The following is a 27,591-nucleotide window of genomic DNA, read 5'->3' as shown; positions in this document are numbered from 1 at the left end:
CCCAAACAGTTATTCAAAACCCTTAACTCCCTCCTCTGCCCCCTCTATGCTGAGGACTTTGCCACACACTTTAAAAATAAGATCGACCAAACAAGGCAAGTCTTCATTGTTCAACCACCACAACCCCTTTGTACACCAGACCAATGCCCAAACCCCATTACCTCCCTATCCAACATCATTGAAGGGGGGCTTAACTGTCTCCTCTCCAAATCGCACCTCACCACCTGTGCGCTCGACCCCATCCCATCCTGCTTTCTAGGGACCTCAACCAGAACCAGTTTTTCCCTCAATTGCAGACTCTCTATTTCCAGGGACTGCTGCTGGTCGGGGGAGTTCCTTAAAGTTGTTAACAGGAAGGAGTCTGGAGGGATACTCCAAAACTCCAACCTCAGCCCAGATGATAGTACACTGAGGACCCAGGGGATGGATGTTATATGAAGCCACTGTGGCATATTTTTATTATCTACTGCCCACCGGAAGATCAGGGCTAGCAATAGTTACGCCTATGCTTAGAGGACGAGTGTTATGATCCGGTGACCTTGGAGCCACATGAAACTTTCTCTGGAGTCGGTGGAACCTGTACTGACCGCAAATCCTGAACTAACACCGCAACTAGAAGTAGCCGTGGGGTGTGCCTAACAAACCCTGGACACCTCGACACAGCCGGAGGACTAAGTACCCCTATAGATGAAAATAGGAATGCTATCTTGCCTCAGAGCAGACCCCTAAAGGATAGGCAGCCCCCCACGAATATTGACTGTGAGTAGGAGAAGAATAGACACACGCAGGTAGAAAACAGAATTTAGCAAAAGAGGCCACTCTAGCTAGATAGGAAAGGATAGGACAGATTACTAGGCGGTCAGTATTAAAACCCTTCCAAAAATATCCACAGCAGATAATACAAAAAGTTCCACAATCTAACTAAAGACATGGAATGTAAATCTGCCACTCCAGAGAATCCAGCAAGACTGAGAAAATACTGACACAATCTAAGCTGGACAAAAAAACCACAAAGAATAGCACTGAATTGTGAAACACACAGCATGTGTGTCACAGGAAAAAAAAAACCAGACACTTATCTTTGCTGATTTGGCAGACTGGCAGGAGGAACCAGGAAGAGGTCAAACACCTCCCAACAACAATTGACAACTGGCAAGGACTAATGAATCCTGCACACCTAAATACCCCAGTCAGAACTGCAATCAGCAGATACACCTGACCAGGACTGCAGCTCAGGGGCAACTGCATTACCACCTACAACCACCGGAGGGAGCCCAAAAGCAGAATTCACAACAGACGAGGCTGTGCCGAAGTAGACACCTTTCCACTTTGGTTCACAGTCTCCGTCTCTATACCTCTTCTGGAATGATGACCGCTTCCTAAAGGTTTTCCTAAAAGTAGGGGTGAACAGTTTAGTTAACCCTTTCTTCCCGTTACATGCCTTCATGAGGATTTCATCAAGCACGGGGCCAAAGAAGTACTCACCCCGACATGGCACAATTTCGCATGAGCATGGGCATCCCCCTTCCAGTTTTTTTAGCCAGAGTGCTCGGCGGGCAGCATTCGACAAGACACAAGATCTGGCGGGCGACTAACCATAAAGAATCAACTGACGCAGCTGCCAGGTAACCCACCCCTCCACGGATTTGTGAGGAGTCCAGCAACCTGTCTATGTATCCCAGTCCATATCTGATCCTCCAGCTGGTCCAGCCAGACTAACATGGATCTGGCAGTACAGGTACTTGCAATTGCTGGTTTAAACGCCCCAGCCGACGACTCCTATACTCTCTACAGGAGCATGTCTGCTTTCCTATCAGATGGATCCTTCAGATGACCTCCGTCCTCTAAGGGTAGCACTGAACTCTTAGATGAGGAAGCCACGGCTACATCAACTTTGAAGACTATGTACTTGAGGAGTGGGTTAAAATCCCCAAAACGGGTATCTGCGTTTTGAGGCGGATGGCAGGAATCCCCTGTTATTCTGCCTATCCCATTCTTTTTCACAAGGTCTTTCACCAAGTTATTCACTGGAAGAACTTACGACTCCTCTGACACAAGCCTGCAAACATTAGGTCTTGAGCGGACCTGGGTTACTTACAGTCCACGACTCCCATGGTGGCTCCCACTGACCTAAGCAAGGTGTCCATATTTTTAACTGGGAAGCAAGGCCTTCCATCCTCGTCCAAAGATGATGAAGACTAGGGGGATTCTGAGAACTCAAACTGCTGTTTCCCTATTGATGGACTAGATTCGGAGCTAGACTCGACAATTTTAGCCTTCCTTTTACAGTTCCTCCCCCAAAGGGAGCTCCTAATATCTTCCCTGATCCATGACATCAGATCCGATGCACATACAGGGACCTCTTTTTCCAGGGTCTGGCATACACACGACTGACATGGCCTCTTAGCATAACTATCAGTCAGGGGGTACTGTGCACAAGGCACACTGCCTGTGCTTAGTTTTTGCCAACTGTTTAACCTGGGAGCAGAGCACAAAAGGGGGGAGATTCAGCTATCAGGTGACCATATATGCACTCTCCATTGAAGGTGTGTCTGGGCAGGGTACCGGTTCCAGTGTGCGATGTAGGGGCCCTAGATGGCAGACACCCCCATCAACTTCAGCTCTCAGTGGTCCCGCTCCCTCTGGAGCAACCGCTGCTGCTGCTCTTACCCTTTTTGCGCTGGTCCGGTGACACCACCTGTGGTAAGTGCTCCTCCACATCCACAGAAAACATCTTTGCAGCACATTCTCTGCTGCCCGGTACCGGTATAAGAAGGCCTGGCCCCACCTTCTGTGACGCGCCTCCCCGGTCCCTCCCGGAGGTTCAATCCATCACTTCCGGGTCACAGGCACTTCATTCCTCCACATGCCACCAGAAACAATGTGCGGTGCCAGCCGGCTCTTTTGGATGGACGCACGGAGCCTCACCCTGCCTGCACAACCTCACCCGGACCCTGGGTTCGTGACATCCAGCCCAGATGTGGAGGGGTCTGTGTGCAGAGCACCTGACGCTGATTCTGGTGCCCCAGGCTCTGCTGCTCTCTACAGATGCTGCACAGAGGCTGCTGGACCTGGGTAAGCTTCTCTGCAGGTTCCCACCAGGACAGGAACCCAACTGAGAAGGCAAGGGGAACACCCCCCTTTTTAATCAGATGGGCGGATTCCTCTGAAATATGCTTATTTCATATATTTATTTAATCAGGACGCTTTACCAGATGCGATACTCTAAAGATAATGTCATGATGTTTCTCAAAAAAAAAATGTAGTGGTTTATTGGATTGTCCACCAAAAAGCATCATTGCAGCAAAACATAAAATAGATGAAATAGTTACAAAGAGTGTTCATATCAAAGTCTGTTCCCCATCTTTCCTGAGATTCTGAATGGTAATTCTGTCATGGAGCATGGTAGAAGCCACCGAGAAACATGGCCAACTCACATACCAGCTGTTCATTCCATCTGTGTGGAGTCTGAAGTCAGAGAGTGAAGGAGAAGCCCCAAGTGACAGCCCCTCCCTCCCATGAGCCGTGGAGAGAAAAAAAACTGATTACTTACTGGTAATACTCTTTTATAGAGCCACGACAGCACCCACTGAGAGAGGGGATCCGCTCCTAGGAACAGGAAACCCTATGGAGAGATAAAAGGGGCGGGGTCCCCCTCGCTCCCACAGTTGGGTTACAGAGAATGAGAGGAACTGCCCACCAGTTTTAGTAGGCAATCCAATATTTTTATTTAAACTTACTTAAGTATGACTAACTAATTGAACCATTGACCCTTATCAGTGCTCTATGCATAGCCACCATTAGGGAGAGAAGTGAGTGGTTGCTGTCGTGGCTCTATATAAGAGTATTACCGGTAAGTAATCCACTTTTTTCTCCTCGCCACAACAGCACCCACTGAGAAACTTTCAGAGATAATCACTTGGGGGGGGGGGGGGATGACCGTTTTAAGAACGGATCTACCGAAAGTTAAGTCAGTAGAGGAAGACAGGTCCAATCTATAGTGACTGTAAAAGGTAGAGGAAGACCATGTTGCGGCCTTACATATTAGTTCAATTGGGACATCCGCTCTTTCAGCCCAGGATGATGCTAATCGCCCGGGCGGAGTGTGCTTTTACGACCTCAGGCGGATTCTCCCTTTTGATGAATAAGCCAGGCATATTGCATCCCGAATCCATAGGGATAATGTACTTTTCGTGACTCCAGATCCTTTCTTATGGCCCTGGAAGGAAACAAAGAGCCCTGCTCTTCCTCCAGGGTCTAGTTCTGTCTCAGTAAGCTATTGTAGCCCTTCTCACGTCTAGTGTATGGTATTTTTCTTCTTCCTGATTTGCGAGGTTATTATAGAAGGAAGGAAGATTTCTTGAGACCTATGGAATTTAGTGCCTACTTTAGGCAAGTAAGAAGGGTCTGTTTTTAGGACAATTCTATCCTGAAATATTGGCAGAAAAGGAGGATCGATCGCTAATGCCTGAATGTCACCTACTCTTCTTGCTGACACTAGGACAACCAGAAGAACTGTCTTAAGGGAGGCGTATTTTATGTGGGCTGAGTGCAGTGGCTCGAATTGGTCCCCTGTTAAGGCTTCGAGGACTAGGTTGAGATCCCATGGTGGTATCTGGGGAATCTGGACTGGTTCTGACCTTTGACATGCTGAAATGAATCTGAATCGGGCTATCCACCTGTCTCCTGCAATATTGTGACTATATAAGGCCCCTAGAGCAGATACTTGTACTTTCAAAGTATTGACTGAAGCCTAATTCACGCCCTTTTTGTAGAAACTCTTAAGATAGCGGGAATGGGGATTTCTTTGGACAGACCTGCTGAGTAGAAACTAAGAAATTTCCTCCATACCCTTACATATATTGTTGTTGTGATCGTTTTCCTGCTCAGTAGAAGGGTATCAATTAATTTTTCTGAAAAGCCTCTTAGTCTTAGTAACTGCCTTTCAAATTCCAGGCTGTCAACCGTAGGCCCTTCACATGAGGGTGGTAGAAGGGCCCCTGGGACAGGAGATCCTGATCCTTCGGGAGAATCCACGGATCCAAGATTGACATGGCTCTGAACCAGGAGAACCATGGCCTCTTGGGCCAAAATGGTGCTATGAGAATCACATTTGCTCTGTCCTCCCTTATCTTCCCATGACTGCCGGAAGGATTATCATTGGAGGAAATGCATATGCTTGCCGGTATGTCCACTTAAGAGATGATCTGGCTCTAGCCACCAGGTAAGAGACTCAATTACTTCTACTGGTAGGGATAGAAGACTTCCTAAATAACCCTGTAGTATGGTATACTGTAGCCGTCTAGTATGGAACTGAGCCTATGGGACACCCGGAATGCACGATATAAAAGGAACCAAGAAGGGACATGCCTTACCTGGGGGAAAATTGTAGGGTTATTGACTACTGATTGTACTTTATTCATTATTGTCAGTTGTTTAGATTCTGAAAGGAAACACTTCTGACTAGAGTGACTGGAGTCACTCCTGACTGGAGTCTAGGAGAAGACCTACAAAATAAAGGAGTAACATCCCTACCCCTTTGATGAACGGGACTTCTGCTAAAACCCGTTTGGATAAAAGACTTCTTATTTCCTGCTCCAAAAACCTTTGTTGAGATTGGGATTTTAGAGAAGTCAACAGGAAGGAGTCCAGAGGGACCCAGGCAAATTTTAATTTTAAGCCTGAAGTTACGAGGCTAGTTGCCCATGAATTGGATGTTATTCCTCTCCATTGTTGGCAGAGAAAGGATAACCTACCACCCACTGGTAAATCTGTTCTAACGTGGTTTGTCTTCCATTCTAAATGGACGTTTTCTGAAAAATGCACCTTTTTGTTTGGTCTCTTTATTGGCCCAGCGATCCTGGTTCCTAAAATCCTTTCTTTTATTAAATACGGGTTTCCGGAATGCTCTCCAATAAGACGGAAAATAATTATTAGAGAATCCCTTTTTCTTCACCCGCTTTGGTGAGAATTTTGTCTAGTTTTGTACCAAATAGGTAGTCACCCTGGCATGGTAGGCTACAGAGTTTGGATTTAGTCTGGATAAAAGTTTGGAAAGGAGATGCTCAAAGTGCTCGGCGTGCTGCGTTGGTCAGGCCTGCTGATTTAGCTGCTAAACGAATAGAGTCAGCAGAGGAATCCGCCAGGAAGGCTGTAGCGCCTCTAATCAAAGGTATGGAAGAGATTAATTTATCTCTGGAGAGACCGCCTTTTAAACCTTCCTCCAGATCATTTAACTAGACTAACATGGATCTTGCCGTACATGTAGCTGATATTGCCGGTTTAAATGCCCTAGTACAGGTTTCCCATGATCTCTTTAAAAGAGAGTCAGCTTTACAATCCAGCGGGTCTTGTAAGGAACCCAAATCCTCTACTGGTAACAAGGATTTTCTGGATGTGGACGCTACCGCAGCATCTACTTTTGGGACTTTTGTCCATGAAGACAGATCCTCATTATTAAAGGGGTAGTGCCTCTTTGATGATGAAGGCAACCCTGTTTTTCCCGACTAAATTTTTAATTGCTGTAATCACTGGAAAGGTTGGTCTTTTTTTCCTCAGATAAACCTGCGAACATGATGTCCTGTGGGGTTTTGGGGTCTTTGGTATCTGTAATACCCATGGTGTCTCGGACAGACTTAACGAGATTATCAATGCTTTCCGTTGGGAAACGTGTCTTGTTCCCCATCTGAGGAAAGGAATTCCTGGGAAATATCTGTATCCCTATCCTCATTCATGGTATGGTCGGATTTTGGCGAATCATATCTTTTCCTGGTTTTTATTTCTGTAATACTATCAGAACCTTTCAAGGCTCGTAACTCCTCTCTGATTAGTCTGATATCCCCTGATCTTATCGAGGATTCTTCATGTAGGGTGGTCTCAATACATGTATGACACATCCTCTTTGTATAGCTATCCGGGAGGGGCTGGGAGCATAAAGCACATTGTTTGTGCTTAGATTTTTCAGTTTTTTTTGCCTAGGGTGTATAGAAGAAAGAGGGGAAAACAATCAGCTTAATAGGGTGGGAAACACACTCACCCCAGTGAAGCTCTCTGTTAAGGTACCGGTTGAAGAGGAGGAGACAGAGGCACAGGCTGTGATTTGGACCGATCAGATCTCTTTTCCTTAGTGCTCCTTGTGGAAGATCTACTCTGCTTGGAGCGTCCGCTGCTGCTTGTACGGCTGCATGCTGTTACCACTGTGTCTTCTAAGGAAGGCACCGCTGAGTCCTTGGGAGATGCCTTTTTTGACACCGGAGAATCACCGCCAGTGTCTTTTATAATGGAGGCCGCCATTTCTTCTGTGCCCCCGGAAGTACTAGTCACTTCCGGATCACGGCCATGCTGTGCGGTCAGGCGCCGTCTCTCCTCCAATCCACCCCAGAAGCTTTCGCATCACTTCCGGGGGAAAGGTTCACAGGGCTCCATGACCGCGCGTGTGCCCACCGAACACGGCGTGGCGGCACGCTTTCTCTCTATATGGTGTTAACTTTTACTCTGAGCTAAATATACAGGAATAGCATATGTAATGTCAGCGAAACCTTCCACGAGGCTCAGTACAGAATTGAGTGTAATAAGTTAATAATCAATATTTAACAATCCCCTCTCAGTGGCTGCTGTCATGGTGATAGGAAAACACGGGTATTACATACCTGGTAATGTGTTTTTTCATGAGACATGACGGCACCACGAGAGAGGGGATCCGCCCATCAAGGACAGGAAACCTTCAAGATAAAAGGGGCGGCTCCTCTCTCCACATCAGTTGTTTACAGATTATGAGAGGAACTCCGCTGGTTAGTGTACACATAAATAATACATCCTATACGGTTCTATTCACCGATACCCCAGGGAGTGTATAATACGAATAATGCTAATAATGCACCCAACTAATGACGTGATCAAAAGGGTGGGAATATAAGGGTGCCGTCATGTCATGAAAAAACACATTACCAGGTATGTAATACCCGTGTTTTTCCATCATACATGACGGCACCACGAGAGAGTTACAGAGATTTGTATTCTCTTCTAGGGAGGGATCACTGCTTGTAACACTCTTCTCCCAAATGTGAGATCAGAGGTAGCAGATAGGTCTAGCCTATAATGTTTAAAAAATGTAGACGGAGAGGACCAAGTGGCCGCTTAAAGATTTGGTCGATGGTAGAATCTGCTCTCTCCGCCCACGACGTCGCCATGGCCCTCGTGGAGTGGGCTTTCAGACCCTGTGGAACAACCCTGCCTGCACTACTATACGCTAGAATAATGGCCTCTCTCACCCATCTAGCTATAGTCTGTTTTGAGGCTTTAAGGCCCTTCCTTGACCCCTGGAACGAAACAAATAAAGCAGTCTGTTTCCTCCAGGATTTTGTACTCTCTAAATACTGCAGGATACATCTCCTGACATCTAGGCAATGGAGTCTCTCCTCTTTCTTGTTACTAGGATTGGGACAGAAAGAGGGTAGGGTTATGTCCTGAGCCCTATGGAATCTCGATACCACTTTGGGGAGATATGCCGGATCTAATTTTAATACGACCCTATCGTCCATGATTTGTGTGTAAGGGGGGTCAGCTGACAACGTGTGTAAATCCCCCACCCTATGGGCCGATGTAAGGGCCACTAACAAAGCTGTCTTTAATGTCAGTACTTTATCAGATGCTGTATTTAAAGGCTCAAAGGGGCTTTCTGTTAAAGCTGTCAATACTAAATTTAGATCCCATGGTGGAGGAGTAGGGGATGGAACAGAGTCAGCTCTACTACAGGCTCGGAAAAACCTCACCACCCACCTATTGCTTGCCAGGTCACAGTTGAATAGGGCTGCTAAGGCTGAAATGTGTACTTTGAGGGTACTAACAGCTAACCCCAGATCTAAGCCCTTTTGCAGGAACTCCAGTATTGCCACTATCGGGACCTCCCCTTCCCGTATTGGCCCTGAGCTGGAGAGGAATTTCTTCCATATTCTCCCATAGATCTTGGTCGTTACTGGTTTTCTGCTGCTGAGCAAGGTGGATATTAACCCAGCTGAGAACCCTTCTTTCTCTAGTAATGACCGCTCAAATGCCAGGCTGTCAAATGAAGCCCGGAGTTCTGCGGGTGGTTGAAGGGACCCTGCGTTAGAAGGTCCTGGTCTTCCGGGAGAACCCACGGGTCTGTCACTGACATCACTCTCAGCCAGTAAAACCATGGTCTTTTCGGCCAGAAGGGAGCTATGACAATTACCCTGGCCTTGTCCTCCCTGATCTTCAGAACTGCTGGAACTAGACATATTGGTGGGAAGCCATACAGGAGTCCTGACGTCCATTCTATGCTGAAGGCATCTACTGCCAACGGCCTGTCTGCTGGGTTCAGGGAGCAGAATTTTTGAACTTTTCTGTTGGCTTTTGAGGCAAAGAGGTCTACCCTGGGTTTCCCCCACATGTGCACTATCCGTTGAAAAACTGACTTTTTTAGGGACCATTCTCCTTGCCTCAAGTGGTTCCTGCTTAAAAAGTCTGCCTTTATGTTGTCCACACCTCGGATATGCAGGGCCGATAATGAAAGGAAGTGCCTTTCAGCTAGAGACATGAGTCTTGTGGTTATGTGCATCAGTGCCCGAGAGCGGGTGCCTCCCTGGTGGTTCACGTATGCGACCGCTGTTCGGTTGTCCGATAGGACTCTCACATGATGCCCTGCCAAGTGTGGAAGTAACCTCTCTAACACCTTTTCTATTGCTAGGAGCTCCCACTCGTTTGAGGATGGATCTTTCTCCTCTTGAGCCCAGGGGTCTTGGACCCATAGTGTGTCTGAGTGAGCTCCCCACCCCCATGGACTGGCGTCTGTTGTGATAACTTTGGAGGCTGTATATGTCCAGGGAACTCCTCTCGGGGATGACTATCTGTAACCACCATCTGAGAGATTGGAGCACAGTGAGTGGGAGAGTGAGCTTCTGCTCTAGCTGCCCCTGAAGTTCCAGGTCGTTCTGCAGCACACACCATTGCAGTTCTCTTGCATGGAACTGGGCCCATTTTACTGCCGGTATGCAGGAGGTTAGGGACCCTAACACCGACATGGCTCTTTTTAAAGTCATTTCCGTTTTTTTTAAAGTGGCCATAATCATCTGTTTGATTTTTTCCTCTTTTTCTTCTGGGAGGCGACACTCCTGTGCCACGGAGTCTACCGTTATCCCCAGGAAATTCTGGACCATTGCTGGCTCTAGCTTGGACTTCTTGAGATTTAGTTGCCATCCCAGTGTCTGAAGAGTGTCCATCACTATCCTGACCTGCTCCTGACAGTGAGAAAAGTTCTTCCCCCACTATCAGGAAGTCGTCCAAGTAGGGTATTATCAGAGTGTCTTTTTCTCTGAGATGAGCTGTGACCTCTGCTATCAGCTTTGTGAATACCCGTGGGGCTGTTGCTATCCCAAAGGGCAGAGCCCTGTATTGAAAGTGAAGCAACTGGGACCCCATCTGGACTGCCATTCTGAGAAACCAACGATCTTGTTGTCTGATTGGGACGTGATAATAAGCGTCCTTGAGGTCGAGGACGGATATGTAACACTGGGGATAGAGAAGTTTCACCGCTGATTTTATGGTCTCCATCTTGAACGATGGTATTACAAAAAATTTGTTGAGGCCTTTTAAATTTATTATTGTCCTCCAAGAGTTGTCTGTTTTTTTATGAGAAAAAGAGGGGAATAAAATCCTTCCCTCCTTTCCTCTATAGGAACTTCTTCCAAGACGTGCTTGTCTAGGAGTGATGTTACTTCCCCCTCCAGACTGTTTTGTTTTTCTTGGGAGGACTGTACCGGGGTCTGCATATATCTTCTTGGAGGCCAGTGGTGGAATTTTAGCTTTAGGCCTGATCCTACGATCTGCCGGATCCATATGCTGGATGAGATCCTTTCCCAGGCTGGAAGGAAGTGAGAGAGCCTCCCTCCCACCTGAGAAGGACCGTCACTGGGAGGGTTTTTTGGTGTCTCTGGGGGACTTGCCAAAATAGAAGCCCTTTCCTCCCCTGGGTCGCTTGTCCACGTTGCTCCTGTCTCGGTCTCTGTACTGCTGCCTTCGGAATTTTTGGCCTCTCCGAAAGGAGCGACGAACTGCTGTTTTGGAAAGTTCTTCTTTTTATCCCCGGCTTTCTCCAATACCTCGTCTAATGCCGGTCCGAAAAGGAAGTTCCCCTCACAAAGCAAAGAGCAGAGCTTCATTTTTGCCTGAGTATCTCCTGGCCAGCATTTAAGCCATACGGCACGACGTCCTGTGTTGGCTAACGCTGCTGATTTTGCTGCCAGCCTAGCCGAGTCCGCTGATGCTTCAGCTAGAAACACAGCCGCTGCTCTCATGGTTGGTATTGATTCTAGAATAGCTTCCCTGGGAACTTTTTGCTCTACCTGTTCCTCCAAGTTGTCTATCCAGACTTTTAAGGATCTGGCTACACAAGTGGCCGCGATAGCTGGCCTTAATGCACCTGCCGAGGCTTCCCATGCCATCTTTAGGGAACTATCCACCTTCCTGTCCAGAGGCTCTTTTAGAGAACCTAGGTCCTCGAATGGCAGGGAGGATTTCCTGGCAACTTTTGAGACTGCCACATCAATCTTTGGGGCTTTATCCCAAGATGAGGACGCCTCTTCCTCAAACTGATACCTTCTCTTTAGGGAGGTGGTTATCTGGGACTTTTTCTCCGGTTTTTGCCATTCCCTTTTAATCAGTTCTTGTATCTGTTCATTAACAGGGAATGACCTCAGTTTTTTCTTTTGTAGGCCACTGAACATAAGTTCTTGGGCTGTCTTTTTGGCCTTCTCATCTACCAGCCCCATGGTAGAGCGAACAGCTTTAATAAGCTTATCCGTAGCCTCTGCTGGAAAGATGTCTTCCTCCTCTGAGCTACTATCAGAGCAGCAGGCCGTATCGGAATCCAGCTCTGACCCCGAGGAATCTCTTTGGGATCCTACTGAAGGGCTGGATCTGTCCCTAGATCTGGCATCTGTGTCAGCTGTCTGTAATGCATTTACGGACCTAGAGACTTCGGACTGAATCAGGGACCTTAGGCTGTCCGTAAAGGAGGGTGTTTCCTCCGCCACAGTCTGGTTGATACACTCCTGACACAGTCTTTTACCCCAAGATGTCTTTAAAGGCTTTTTACATAAGGGACACTCCTTATTTTTAGTTTTTCCCTTATACTTTTTGGGGACCTCCTAAACTCCACCCCGCAATGTATATAAGAAAAGAGGGGAGAGACGGAGATAAGAGAAGAGAAAAGAACAGACATTAGCGTGCTGGACTTTCTCGCAGTTCATTCACCACTCGGACGCTTTCAAAGTACGGGTACCGGATCCGGAGGTTGATTGGTTTGCTCCGTGTCTCCCAATGAGACTAGGGACCCCTCCTTGGTATGCCGATCCATCCTTATGCTGTCCGAGCGGCTTCTGCTGCTGCCATGGCGGATCTGGCTCTTTTCGCTTGAGCGAGACCGCCTCTCCTGCACCTCTTGCTGTGGCATCAAATGCTCTGGTGAAAAACTCTCCATTATACACACCACCACGCCACAAGAGTAGTCACCTTCAACCTGACCTGGTTTAGTGACACAGGGCAGCGCAACTGGCTTGTTTAAATACTCACTTTTTTTATTTTTTTTATGGATCACCTGGTTGATCGTGCCTTTACTGGTCACTTCAGTGATCAGGTGTATAATCGCACCTGTCCTGAATGATTACCTGGCTGATCATGCCTGCACCACTTCCGGTGCTCCTATATGCAATCAATCACCTGGTTGATCCTGCCGTCGCTAGCGCAAAGCCTGCGCTGTAAAAACCTGCCAGAGCGCGCACCGGCAACCACATCCGGTGCGAGCTTATTAGATCCACGATATATACCTGGTTGATCCTGCCGTCAGGCCCTGAGTGCGCACCCGGACCTTACTTCCGGTGCGCGCTCCTTAATCAACTATACCACCTGGTTGATCCTGCCATCTGAATCCAAGGACTGCCTGCGCGCACACCCAGACTTACTTCCGGTGCACGCTGCCGAATTGTGCTCCAGGCGCGCATCACTTCCGGTGTGCACCGCCTTTTTCGGTCCCCCTGTCCCTTAGCCCCTGAGAAAAGTTCCGAGTGCTGCGGCCGGGTATCGTGCGCATGCGCGTACCCACCATTTCTGGCACCCGACGCCGGCTGAAAAGGGGATCACAGCGCCGGGAATTCCAGACCACGGCTCCAGGAGGCAGCACCCGCACTCACCTCCAACGCCAGATGTCCCCTTAATGCTCCGGACACCGCTCCATGCTTGCCGCACTCACCTCCATTTAACATCAGGTACTGCCAGGGAGGAGGAAGGGGGAAGACCTGCTCTCCACGCTCGACAGGGAGGGACCACTATACCTCCGAGGAGCTTACCTGGCCCGGGCACCATTGTGCCTCACGGGCTGCATGGCCACCTTTGGTCAACAGGGGGGGCACCAAAAGGTGACCCCCATGGACGGCAGGATTTTTTAACTCGACAGGGGGGAGAGCGCACCTGCGGCCCCCATGGAGAATCTTCACCGGGGCGTTCGCCTCGCGGGCTGTGGCCATGATTCGCTCAGGGGGGGCATGGTATACATCGACCCCCGAGGCGACTACGGGTACCTGGCGACAGGTGCAGCAGACCAGCGCCTGCCCAAATCCACCTGACCCAGGCCGCGGCATCCTCTTCTGTCTTCATCAGACGTCTTCCATCTTGAGGGTTCCCCGTCAAGGACAGGAAACCAACTGATGTGGAGAGAGGAGCCGCCCCTTTTATCTTGAAGGTTTCCTGTCCTTGATGGGTGGATCTCCTCTCTCGTGGTGCCGTCATGTATGATGGAAAAAGATCAGCCATCAACGGAAATGACGAGCAGATCATGCACACGAAAAAAAGCAGGATCTCTGAATGATTTTAAATTTATGAGGCCTTTTTGATTGCTGAGATGACGTAATAAACTTCGTACTTTAAAAGTAATTTTATTTCTTCATACTTTGTACCTAAAGAAGGAACCAGACCAGTCCCAAAATGCATTGTTTTTGCATGCAATAAAATGAACTTTATGATTTTTATTATTGATGCTCATACAGAACCTGCTCAATCCACTTGTCAGTGTAGACACTTATCAACCTGGTCAACTACAACTAATGAATTTTCAATTTTGCTACCTAGAACCTATTGTTTGCAGCCCCCTTTTATTGGTAACTGTTAAAGGGGGGTTGGTAGGTTTGTGTATGGCCAGCGAATATATTCCCGAAGTTCAAAACAAAAACTAAACCAATTATCACTCAGTCAGACATACTATAATTACTATAACACATACTATTACTATAATTTATTTTATATTGATTTAAAGACAGATTTACAGTATAAAAAGAAATTAATGCCACAAATCATTCCAAACAGTACAATAGAATTTCTCTAATTGTGAATCAGAAACATTTTACTAGTTTTCAAGGACTCTGCAAACTTCCATGATGGCCACGACACAGAAGTGCTCCGGTATCGATGTCTTGGTGCCGCGTGCCAAACGCCATTCAGATTTGCCGATCCACAGGCGTTAAACCACCAGCCTGCTTCGTACTGGTCACTGCAGCTCTTATACTTGACATCACTAGCACCACATACTGGGTGACACTTGTCGTGGTAATTATCCCAAGTACTGAAATAGCTACCATGCTGGTTGCTTCCGGCAATGTTTGGAGATCCAAGAAAACCATCTCCTACAATGGAAGATATAGAAAATATTCTGGGTCTTTCTTCGACAATTTTTTACTGTATAACATTTAGTTTTGACTTTTTTTCAGAAATTGATTTTGAATCCACTCACCAGCTGTACCCGAATAATTTGCTGCAGACAATTTATAGAATTTGTTAGACTTTCCAATACTAAAGGATCTGTATTCTGCATAGGCTTCATTCCCATCAAAATCCCCCAGGCTGATGAGCAGTTTGGAGGGTCTTTGTGTCTGGTGGGTCAGGGTATAAATGTGCTCGAGTCCAAGCCAATGCTCACCTTTATAAAGAAAAAATAAATTATAGAACGGGGGTAGACATCTGTCCAGAGGGACCCACATCAAAAAGAGAAATTTTTACACCAACAGTATAACCAAGAAAGATAAAGTTTAGACAAAGATGGATTTGTCCACAAAACACTTGTGTTTAACCCCTTAATCCCATATGACGTACTATCCCGTCGAGGTGACCTGGGACTTAATTCCCAGTGACGGGATAGTATGTCATAGTCGATCGGTTGTCCTCACGGGGGGAGCGCGGCCGATCGCCGCCGGGTGTCAGCTGATTATTACAGCTGACATCCGGCACTATATGCCAGGAGCAGTCACGGAAAGCTCCCAGCACATTAAACCCCAGAACACTGCAATCAGACATGATCACAGCATTCCCGGCGGCATAGGGAAGCATCGCGCAGGGAGGGGGCTCCCTGCATGCTTCCCTGAGACCTTCGGAGCAACGCAATGTGATCGTGTTGCTCCGAGGGTCTCCTACCTCCTCCTCCCTGCAGGCCCCGGATCCAAAATTGCCTTCAGGCTCCTTCCGGGTCCTGCAGGGAGGTGGCTTGCAAGCGCCTGCTCAGAGCAGGCGCCAGCAAGCCTCCCTGCAGTGCCTGTCAGATCGTTGATCTGACACAGTGCACTGCAGTGTCAGATCAGCAATCTGATAATATATAGTGATGTCCCCCCATGAGGCAATCTTATAAAGTAAAAAAAAAAAATTCCTAAGGAAAGAAAAAAAAAATATTGTTCGAATAAATACATTTATCTAAATAATAATAATAAAAAAAACAATAAAAGTACACCTATTTAGTATCACGTCCGTAACGACCCGACCTATAAAACTGTCCCACTAGTTAACCCCTTCAGTGAACACCGTAACAAAAAAAAAAACGAGGCAAAAAAACACAAAAACAAAGCTTTATTATCATTACCGCCAAACAAAAAGTGGAATAACACACGATCAAAAAGACAGATATAAATAACCATGGTACCGCTGAAAACATCATCTTGTCCCGCAAAAAAGAGCTGCCACACAGCATCATCAGCAAAAAAATAAAAAAGTTATAGTCATCAGAATAAAGCGATGCAAAAATAATTAAATTTTTCTATAAAATAATTTTTAGCGTATAAAAGCGCCAAAACATAAAAAATGATATAAATGAGGTCGCTGTAATCGTACTGACCCGAAGAATAAAACTGCTTTATCAATTTTACCAAACGTGGAATGGTATAAACGTCTCCCCAAAAGAAATTCATGAATTGCTGGCTTTAGGTCATTCTGCCTCAAGAAAATCTGAATAAAAAGCGATTAAAAAAAGTCACATGCCCGAAAATGTTACCAATAAAAATGTCAACTCGTCCCGAAAAAAACAAGACCTCACATGACTGTGGACCAAAATATGGAAAAATTAGAGCTCTCAAAAATGTGGAGACGCAAAAACTGTTTTTTTGCAATAAAAAGCGTCTTTCAGTGTGTGACAGCTGCCAATCATAAAAATCCTCTAAAAAACCTGCTATAAAAGTAAATCAAACCCCCCTTAATCACCCCCTTAGTTAGGGAAAAATAATAAAATTAAAAAAATTTATTCATTTCCATTTTTGGGTTGGGGCTAAAGTTAGGGTTTGGATTACATTTACGGTTGGGATTAGGGTTGGGATTAGGGTTAGGGGTGTGGTTAGGGTTTGTTAGAATTGGGGGGTTTCCACTGTTTATGCACATCTGGGGCTCTCCAAATGTGACATGGCGTTCGATCTCAATTCCAGCCAATTCTGCGTTGAAAAAGTAAAACAGTGCTCCTTCCCTTCCGAGCTCTCCCGTGCGACAACTTTTGGGGTCCAATTTCTCCTGTTACCCTTGGGAAAATACAAAACTGGGGGATAAAAAATAATTTTTGTGGAAAAAAAAAAGATTTTTTATTTTCATGGCTCTGCGTTATAAACTGCAGTGAAACACTTGTGGGTTCAAAGCTCTCACACCACATCTTGATAAGTTCCTTGGGGGGTCTAGCTTCCAATATGGGGTCACTTGTGGGGGGTTTCTACTGTTTAGGCTACTATCACACTCCCGTCTTTTTGAAGACGTTGCAATGCGTCGTTCTGTGCAAAAAACGCACCCTGCAAAGTTGCCCGCAGGATGCGTTTTTTGCACATAGACTTGTATTACCGACGCATCACGACGTATGGACACACGTTCCATACATCATGTACTGGATGCGTCGGTAATTGGCGGACCGTTGTCACAAAAAAGTTCAATGTAACGTGACGGGTCCGCCATGCGCGGCCGAAACTCTGCCCCTCCTCCCCGGACTGCAGAATGGGCAGCGGATGCGTCCATCCGCTGCCCATGTCGTGCAGAGAATTCACAACATCCGTCGGTACGTCAGCCCAACGCATTGCGACGGGCCCATACCGACGGAAATGTGAAAGAGGCCTAAGGTACATCAGGGGCTCTGCAAATGCAACGTGACGCCTGCAGACCAATCCATCTACGTCTGCATTCCAAACGGCGCTCCTTCCCTTCCGAGCTCTGCTATGCACCCAAATGGTGGTTCCCCCCACATATCGGATATCAGCGTACTCCGGACAAATTGGACAACAACTTTTGGGGTCCAATTTCTCCTGTTACCCTTGGGAAAATACAAAACTGGGGGCTAAATAGATTTTTTGTGCAAAAACAAAAATAATTTTTATTTTGACGGCTCTGCGTTATAAACTGTAGTGAAACACTTGGAGGTTCAAAGTTCTCACAACACATCTAGATAAGTTCCTTAGGGGGTCTTCTTTCCAAAATGGTATCACTTGTGGGGGGATTCAATGTTTAGGCACATCAGGGGCTCTTTAAACGAGATATGGCGTCACATCTCAATTCCAGTCAATTTTGCATTGGAAAGTCAAATGATGCTCCTTCCCTTCTGAGCTCTGCCATGCGCCCAAACAGTGGTTTACCCCCACATCTGAGTATGCTGATACCCCATGAGAAATTGAACCCCAAATGTTGTTGTGCAATTTGTCCTGTTACCCTTGGGAAGATAAAACAAATTGGAGCTGAAGTAAATTTTTTGTGAAAAAGTTAAATGTTCATTTTTTTTTTAAAACATTCCAAAAATTCATGTGAAACACCTGAAGGGTTAATAAACTTCTTGAATATGATTTTGAGCACCTTGAGGGGTGCGGTTTTTAGAATGGTGTCACACTTGGGTATTTTCTATCATATAGACTCCTCAAAGGTGACTTCATATGTGATGTGGTTCCCTAAAAAAAAAAAAATGGTGTAAAAATGAGAAATTGCTGGTCAACTTTTAACCCTTATAACTCCCTAAGAAAAAAAAATGTTGGTTCCAAAATTGTGCTGACGTAAAGTAGACATGTAGGAAATGTTACTTATTAAGTATTTTGTGTGATATATGTCTGATTTAAGGGCATAAAAATTCAAAGTTGGAAAATTGCAAAATTTTCAAAATTTTCGCCAAATTTTCCTTTTTTTCACAAATAAATGCAGGTAATATCAAAGAAATTTTACCACTGTCATGAAGTACAATATGTCACGAGAAACAGCATGAGAATCATCAGGATCCGTTGAAGCGTTCCAGAGTTATAACCTCATAAAGGGATAGTAGTCAGAATTGTGAAAATTGGCCTGGTCATTAACGTGCAAACCACCCTTGGGGGATAAGGGGATAATGGACGATAACAGCTGATAAGGTAGTTGTATAAAATTTCCCAAAGGAAATACGTAAAGCTGCTTACTGGTAGCGGTGTTTTTTCAGGAGCCCATGACAGCACAACGAGAGAGGGGATCCGCCCTTCAGGGACAGGAAACCTCAGACATAAAAGGGTGGCACCTCACTCCCCCGTCAATTGGTTTACAGAGTACGAAAGGACCTTCTAGGTTAGTAGCACATAAACCATTTTAAAACATGGTACAATTCACCCAGTGAATAAACTTAGGAATTAACTAAAGGAAGTGTCGACCCCAATAAGCAAAGCAGGTAGGGAATATAAGGGTGCTGTCATGGGCTCCTGAAAAAACACCGCTACCAGTAAGTAGCTTACGTATTTATTCAGTCTCCATGATAGCACAATGAGAGACTTTCAGAGAAGTGAAAAGTGACTAGGGAGGGACCACTGCCTCCAGCACCCTTCTCCCAAACGTGAGGTCGGAGGAGCCACCTAGATCTAATTTATAGTGTCTAAGAAAGGTAGATGGAGAAGACCATGTGGCCACCTTACAAATGTCTTCAATCGACACCTCTGCTCTCTCTGCCCAGGATGTGGCTACCGCACGAGTGGAGTGAGCCTTTATACCTTCTGGAATTTCCACGCCACCTGCGGTATAAGCGAGAGATATCGCCTCCCTGATCCATCTGGCTAGTGTATTTTTTGATACCCTAAGCCCTCTCCTAACTCCCTGGTAGGATATAAATAAGGAGTTATCTTTTTTCCAGGTGTCTGTAACTGAAAAATATTTGAGAAGACACCTTCGTACATCCAAACAATGAAATCTATGCTCCTTATCATTAGAGGGATTAGAACAAAACGAAGGTAGGACCACCTCTTGTGATCTATGAAATTTTGAAGCAACTTCTGGAAGATAAAGGGGGTCAGGTTTCATAACAACTCTATCTTCCCTAAACTGCATATATGGAGGTTGCCTAGACAATGCTTGCAGATCACTAACTCTTCTTGCGGACGTGAGGGCAACTAAGAGGGCCGTCTTAACCGACAGGATTTTAATTGGGACAGTATCAATAGGCTCGAACGGGGCTTGTGTTAGAGCTGAGAGCACAAGATTTAGGTCCCATGGAACTATATTCTGTTTAATAACCGGTCTGGATCTGGTCACCGCCTTGAAGAACCTAGATATCCAGTGATTACTGGCTAAGTTAGAATTATATAGCGCCCCCAGAGCTGACACCTGAACTCTGAGGGTGTTGGTGGCTAAGCCCATCTCTAGGCTCCTTTGTAAAAATTGTAAAATTTGAGTGATACAAGGCTTTTGATCAATCTGCTCTCCTGAACTCGATAGGAACTTTCTCCAAACCCTGACATAAATGTTTGTCGTGGAGGTTTTTCTACTCTTAAGAAGTGTATTTATAAGATTTTGAGAAAATCCTTTCCCCTTTAGTAGTGACCTCTCAAATTCCACGCTGTTAGATGTAAGTTGGCTACTCGTGGATGCAGGATTGGACCCTGGGAGAGGAGGTCTGGTATTTCTGGGAGGATCCATGGCTGGGAAATGGACATGTTCCTCAGCCATGGGAACCACGACCTTCTGGGCCAGAACGGGGCTATTAGGATCACTCGGGCCCTGTCTTCCCGTATTTTCCTCAGAACTATAGGAATTAGGTTTAGAGGGGGAAAGGCATAGGCGAGACTGAAGTTCCAGGAGATTAGGAGAGCGTCAACTGCATACGGGTTGTCCCTTGGATTTAGGGAACAGAATTGATGTATTTTTCAGTTTCCTCGACTGGCAAAGAGATCTATTTCTGGACATCCCCACAAATGCACGATCTGATTGAAGACACCGGTTTTAGAGACCAGTCCCCTTGTTTGAGTTCGTTGCGGCTTAAATAATCGGCCATATATGAAGAGCCGTAAGGGAAAGTAGGTGATTTTCGGCCATCTAAAAAATATGATTCGCAACGTCCATTAACGAACCAGACCGCGTACCTCCTTGATGGTTAATATAGGCAACGGTCACCTGGTTGTCAGAGAATAGTCTGACATGTCTACCTTGTAGGTGTATAAGGAACCCATTTAACGCGCGTTCTACTGCTAACAATTCTTTTAGATTGGAGGATGAGTTTCGTTCAGACTGGGACCACAGACCCTGGATCCAATTACTCTCCCAGTGTGCCCCCCAACCCATGGGGCTAGCATCAGTTGTTATCACTCGTGTTATCTGATTTGTCCAGGGTACCCCTCTATGAAGATTTGGTATGTGCGTCCACCAAATTAGTGAATTAGTGGTCTCAACAGAAAGTGAAAATTTACTATCGAGATTAGCCCCCAGTCGACGAAAATTATATAGAACATCCCACTGCAGAGATCTGGAGTGAAACTGTGCCCAGAGCACCGCCGGAATACAAGAAGTAAGAGAACCCAAAAGTGACATCGCTCCTCTTAAGGAGACTACGGGATTACTAATCGTTCTGGTGGCCAGCCGATGAATACTGTCCACTTGAGTCCGGCAGGCGACATTCCTGCTGACCCGAATCTATGATAAGACCTAAAAACTCCTGTGATTTTAAGGGCTGCAGACGCGACTTCTTGAGATGAATAACCCATCCTAAGTTATGTAATGCTGCTATCACCTTCCCCAACTGGTCTTTACAATGTGACTCTGAACGTTCCACAATCAATAAATCATCTAGGTAGGGAATTATTAGTATGTTTTCTTTGTGAATGTGTGCCATAACCTCTACCATGATCTTAGTGAAAACACTGGGTGCAACTGCAACACCAAAAGGGAGTGCCTGATATTGAAAGTGCTCTACCGTGCCGGCAAGTGAAACCGCCACCCTGAGAAAACGCTGATGATTTACATGTATTGGGGCATGATAATAGGCGTCTTTCAGATCTAAGACAACCATGAAGCAATTGTGAAAGAGAAGTTTTATTGCCGTTTTCACAGATTCCATTTTAAAGGATGGGATCAGCAAGAATTCATTCAGGCCTTTTAGATTGATGATGGTACGATATGACCCATCAGGTTTTTTTTATCAGGAATAAAGGGGAATAAAACCCCTTACCTCGATCTTCCGTGGGTACTCTAATCAGAACCCTCTTTTGTTGGAGATCCTGGACTTCTGACTCCAGTGCCAATTGTTCTGCAGGAGAAGAACGGATGGGAGTTAATTTAAATTTGTCCTGAGGGATATGATGGAACCCTCTTTAATGATACTGAGAATCCACGAACTATTGGTGATCTTTAACCAGGCCGGGTAGAAGGCTAAAAGCCTTCCGCCCACCTGGACCGCCAGTCATTGAGGTTTTTTAGAGTCCCGAGAGGAGTTTAACATATATCCTCTACCTCTTCTTCTGTTGGAGTTATATCTGGTCGATTCTCTATTTGAATCTCTGTCAGATCTTCGGCGATAAGACCATCCTCTGTTGTAATCTCGCCTATAAAAGGGTTTTCTCAAAAGAGGGAACCGTTTTTTACTGTCACCCGCCTTTTCTAGTAGCTCATCTAGCACCGGTCCAAACAAATGAACCCCTTCACAGGGGATGCCACATAACTTTGATCTGGCCTGTAAGTCTCCTGGCCAACATTTTATCCAAAGTGCTCTACGGGCTGCGTTGGATAAGGCTGAGGACCTTGCAGCCAGCCTAACAGAATCTGCTGACGCATCCGAAAGGTTACATCTTGAATTATGGACATAGAAGATAGGATTTCATTTCTAGGAACCTTATCATTGAGTTGGTCTTCCAGGTGGCCCAGCCACACCATCAATGACCGGGCTGTGCAAGTGGCCGCAATTGCTGGCCTCAGGGATCCCGCTGATGTCTCCCAAGCTCCTTTAAGGAACACATCAGCTTTCCTATCAAGCGGGTCCTTTAGGTTTCCTAAATCCTCAAATGGGAGAGAAGTTTTTTTGCACGCTTTGGCCACTGCTGCATCCAATTTCGGGACCTTGTCCCAAGAGGATGAAGCCTCCTCCTCGAAAGGATACCTCCTTTTGAATGCTGGTGGAAGTGACCCCTTCCTTTCGGGTTTCTTCCATTCTTTTGTAATCAGCGACTTAATTTTATCTACCACAGGAAAAACCCTTCGGGATTTGCGATCTATGCCCTTGAACATTATGTCCTGGATGGAACATTCTGACTGGGTTTCTTCAATCCCCATAGTGTTGTTGACGGCCTTGACTAGGTGATTAATCCTATCTAGTGACAGACAGGCTCGGCTAGATTCTATGTCCTCTGAAGATGAAGATGATGGAAGAGAATCCGAGCTCACACCACCTGTCTCTGAATCCACATCTGAGGCTGAGGATGAAATTTCCTTTTTTTGGAAACTGTCTTGTGAGACCTGGACCTCATGGAATCTCTGACCTCCTGTTTAACCATGTCCCTAGGAGTAGACGTAAGGTCAGGGGCCTCCTCCTCAATTAAACGCTGTATGCAGGATCTGCACAGCTTCTTTTTATGTCCATCCGGAAGTGGCTCCGTACACATGGCACACTCCCTATGCTTGGACTTGGAAGCACATTTTCTCCCCTAATAAGTAGAGAGGGAATACAAGGAGGGACAGCAATCAGAAAGCGTACTTTCACGTAGCTCACTTACCCATCCCTGCAGCGAATGGTACCGTGATCGGGGGGTCCTTCTTAGCCGGAGGTTCCTTACGGCCTGAGGACTTGGTTGATTTCTGAGCTGCTTTAGCTCCACCAGCGCGACTACTGCCACTAGATCGCCGCTGGGAGCTCACTTGAGGCTCTTCCAACTCCTGCTGCTGCTGTCTGACCAGCTGCGGTGCTCCTTCTGGCGAATCCATCACGGGAAAGGATCAGGAGCACCTCACAGCCGACATGTGCTACCTTAAATATACCCCCATGGTACCACCCCCGGATGGGGGACAGCAGGATCTCCAGGTGGTGCGATCAGTACCAGGCGCTGACAGGGCAAGCTTCCCAGGGTCGCGCCCCCGCCCCCTGCCGAGATTCAGCACGGCCCGGACAACAGTGCGCCGCCATTGACCAGGATGGCGCTACTGCGCATGCCCCGCCGCGTCATCAGGTCGGCCCACCAGCCGCAACATCCGGAAACGTCACTTCCGGTCGCGACCGCGGCATTGCAGGCCGACATGTGCAGGAAGACGCCAGCACCACCCGGAGCAATCAGCGCGCCCGCACCAGGCAGCGCACAGACCCCCGGAGGCCCCAGCAGACACGACCCCGCAAAGCGCAGCCCTGTATACTTACCAGGTACGTGCGCGGTCCACATTAGAAGTCAGCCCACGTCACCAGAGGCCGCTTCTCACTGCTATCACCGACACAGACAGTACCCCTGCTGTGTGGTGCTTCCACAATCTGACAAGGTCGAGGTAGGGGACCCCCGCTACCTGCGTCGGCCTGTCAGAAGTGCGATATCTTCTTTAATCTTCAACCCTCTTCTTAGGGTCTGCCTGAAGAGGTTCCCCTGTCAGGGACAGGAAACCAACTGACGGGGGAGTGAGGTGCCGCCCTTTTATGTCTGAGGTTTCCTGTCCCTGAAGGGCGGATCCCCTCTCTCGTTGTGCTGTCATGGCGACTGAATAAAAATTGCTTCTTGAACTTTGTGAATTTTACAGGGTGTTAAAAAAAATTGAAGTAAGAAAAAACAAAGTCCAGCTCACCATATCGACATTCCCGGAGGCTCGGAGCACGGAACCGCTGTGTCAGGGCGTAGGCAAACATAAAAGGAAAAGAATCCAGCTCAACGATGCAGTGAAAGATCCGTAGCTTTATTTCACTTCAAAATAGCGTGTGAGGACAAAACATCAGCACATTAAAACCAAGATCAACGCGTTTCCGGTGACTGAGCACCCTTAATCATGATCAATGATCATGATTAAGGGTGCTCAGTCACCGGAAACGCGTTGATCTTGGTTTTAATGTGCTGATGTTTTGTCCTCACACGCTATTTTGAAGTGAAATAAAGCTACGGATCTTTCACTGCATCGTTGAGCTGGATTCTTTTCCTTTTATGTTAAAAAAAATTACAACATATTTTTAGCATAAAGCATTAGAAGTCTGTTAATAAAGATAAGTTTAAAATCATAAAAACCATTGGTCCGGACTCATTGCTCAAAAAAAAAAAAAAAAAAGTTGTATAAGCTTTGAGAAGCCTAAAAATTATGTTGCAACTCAGAGTTGCTTCAAAATTTTGCAGCTTTTGGTGTTTTCAGGCCAATTTCTCCCAGCTCTACTAAAATGTACAAAGATGGTGTGGGACTAGGGAGCAGCAGAGGAGTAACCACAACGCTAAGGCTACGGTCACACTATCAGTATGTGGTCAGTATTTCACATCAGTATTTGTAAACCAAAACCAGGAGTGGAACAGAGGGGAAAGCTATAATAGAAAAACGTCACCAAGTCTGTATTTTTGACCAATTCCTGGTTTTTGCTTACAAATACTGATGTAAAATACTGATCAAATACTGATAGTGTGACCGTAGCCCAATTCATGACAAGCTGTAATGTTCCCTATGCCAGGAATTCCAGTGCCTAACTGGAGTAAAATGTCTAGTGCAGTGCACACCTCTTCATTAATCAGGAGCATCTAATTCCATTACACCCCCTCATTAAGATCAGTGAGAAAATCACCGGTCTTGATTGGGGTTGTTGTGCTCCCTGAAAAGTTGTAGTTTATGTCTTAAATATTTTTTTGCCTTTTGAAGAAGATATACAGAAATATTTTAGGATTTTTCATTGAATTGCATTCTATACTAACTAAAACAAAAAAATTGGGCTCATGTTTCCGATTTAATTTGTGGCATGATTCAATGTTCTAAATTGCCACGTATATACTGCCTATGTATACTTACAGGTGAGGTGTGTACAATTTTTTTTAGTTTTTAACACCTCCGTTTTATACTCTGAGGTCTAGAGAGACTTTACGGCATAATAAAAAGTTATTTGATTCATGTTAAAAAATTAAATACAAATTTATTGGCCAAAGTCACGCAAATCTGGTGAATAGAGTTCCAAAATAATCACGGTCATGATCTTTCCATTACGACTTCGTCCAATTTACCTTGAAGACTTCCAAATCCATTTTGATATTCTGTCCATGTTGCAAAAAAGTCTAAATCATCTTCTCCATTGTGCTTTTGTATAAGAGTCCAGCCGCCATTTCCAGACATTTCGCAATATACCTTGAAAGCATGAATATATATTTTTTGTAAATCCTAAAATTAACAATTTAAAATTATATGATCTTAACCCCTTTCTGCCATCGGATGGAATAGTACGTCTGATGGCAGAACCCATGCTTTGAAGTGGGCTCCGCCGGTGAGCCCGCATCAAAACCGGGACATGTCATCAGTTTTGAACAGATGACATGTGCCCGCAATAGGCGCGGGCAAAATCGTGATCCGTCTGCGCCTATTAACTTGTTAAATGCCACTGTGAAACTGACAGCGGCATTTAACAAGTGCTTCTGGCCAACTGTCCGGAAATGCACTCACCACTGGCCCCCGTCATGTGATAGGGGGTCATTGGTAACATAGCGAAAAGAAATGGCATAGCGAGAGGATAAAAAAAAAAAAACCACACGCCAGAATTACTTCTTTTGGTCGCTGAAACATTGCATTAAAATGGAGATGCTATGGTTAACGGCATGTAGAAAGAAGGTCACAGTGGTCTCGTCTAGAGGTCACAAAATACAGAGCAAGGTCCTGTAAGTATCCTCTAAGACTGATACTTCAAGGGGTTGGCCTCTAATATTTTTTACCTAAATAACAGCCAGGATTACATTTACTATCTTACCTGAAAGGAACATTGAGCGTTTCTCGGTTTTATCATGTATATTCCACTAGTAGCAAAATTATTTCTTTCCCATATATGTGAGCAGTCATATCCTATCAAAAGTAAGAAATAAAAGTCAATATATTCAACCAATTATCCACATATCAAGACAATCATTGATGTCAATTATAATTTATAAATGAAAAATGTTCAATATTTTAAGTGTCTACAATTGAAAAATACACTTCAGAATTTGTAGATTTTAACTGATATGTAAAATATATTCTACATATCAATAAGAAACACATTTTATTTTTAAAATTAAAGTACTTGAGAAAAAAATTCCAAAATGTGTAAATGAAGAGCATCTTACCTTGTACAACCTTGGATTGAGTCTGAAATTACAATAAAAATGAAAAATTTGATTAGTAAACAATTTTAGAACCCCCAGTATGTAACAATCCTATTATGGAAGACCAATTTGTTCGCTTTGCAGCCTTTTTCCATCTACATTTATTTTTCTATGCTTTATTTTTTCTGTTCTATGTATAAGCATTTTACGTACTATGATTACCTATTTGGAATATTCAAAGTATTTTTTATCCTGAAAATGTTGGCAAAGTTATATCAATGTTTATAATGCAATTCACTTAATCTTTAAAGTATTCTAAAAATTGTTTTCAATGTCTTATTTTTTTTTTTAAAGTACTTGCCTGTGATGCACTTTGGTGACAATAAAGGTTTACGAATAAGAGACTCATGAATAGTTTAATGGCTTCCATGTTTCGATTTCTACAAATATAAGAATAATATTAATAAACCATTTTTTAAATAAATTAAACCTTTGTATTATCATTTCAATTATCTGGGATATCATTACAATATTATTAACTTAATATAAAATAATTATTTTGGAATATGTAGAAATAAAAGATTTTTCACTTAATTAATTAACCCTTTAAAATCAAAATGCCAGCATTATGGCAGATAGCCCTCACACAGCATATCCCAAAGATATAAAACTTTACAGCTATCGGAAAATGGCTGTTTTCTTTACAAATTTTAGAATTTTTTTTCACCACTTAAATAAAACCAAAAATATACATGTTTGGTATCTGCAAAATCGTACTTATCTACAGAATCATAGCCAGGTTATTTGT

At 45.2% G+C, this 27,591-nt stretch overlaps 1 protein-coding gene across 1 annotated transcript in view; it reads right to left on the bottom strand.

Annotated features, from left to right (window-relative positions):
* Positions 1-14,287: 14,287 nt before the first annotated feature.
* The window catches only part of LOC143807269 (fibrinogen-like protein 1), a 42,110-nt gene continuing 28,806 nt past the window's right edge, over positions 14,288-27,591 (bottom strand). Inside the window, exons 2-7 of the mRNA XM_077288666.1 lie at positions 27,145-27,223; positions 26,805-26,826; positions 26,453-26,544; positions 25,719-25,839; positions 14,798-14,983; positions 14,288-14,690 (exon numbers count right to left, since the gene is read on the bottom strand). Coding sequence (XP_077144781.1) covers positions 14,389-14,690; positions 14,798-14,983; positions 25,719-25,839; positions 26,453-26,544; positions 26,805-26,826; positions 27,145-27,213 — 792 coding nt within the window. The 5' untranslated portion in view covers positions 27,214-27,223 and the 3' untranslated portion in view covers positions 14,288-14,388. The remainder of the gene's footprint in view (positions 14,691-14,797; positions 14,984-25,718; positions 25,840-26,452; positions 26,545-26,804; positions 26,827-27,144; positions 27,224-27,591) is intronic.

Source organism: Ranitomeya variabilis, chromosome 1 (assembly GCF_051348905.1).
Source record: "Ranitomeya variabilis isolate aRanVar5 chromosome 1, aRanVar5.hap1, whole genome shotgun sequence".
Lineage (NCBI taxonomy): Eukaryota > Metazoa > Chordata > Amphibia > Anura > Dendrobatidae > Ranitomeya > Ranitomeya variabilis.
Note: the sequence above shows the minus strand (reverse complement) of the source record. Positions and strands in the feature narration are given on the sequence as shown.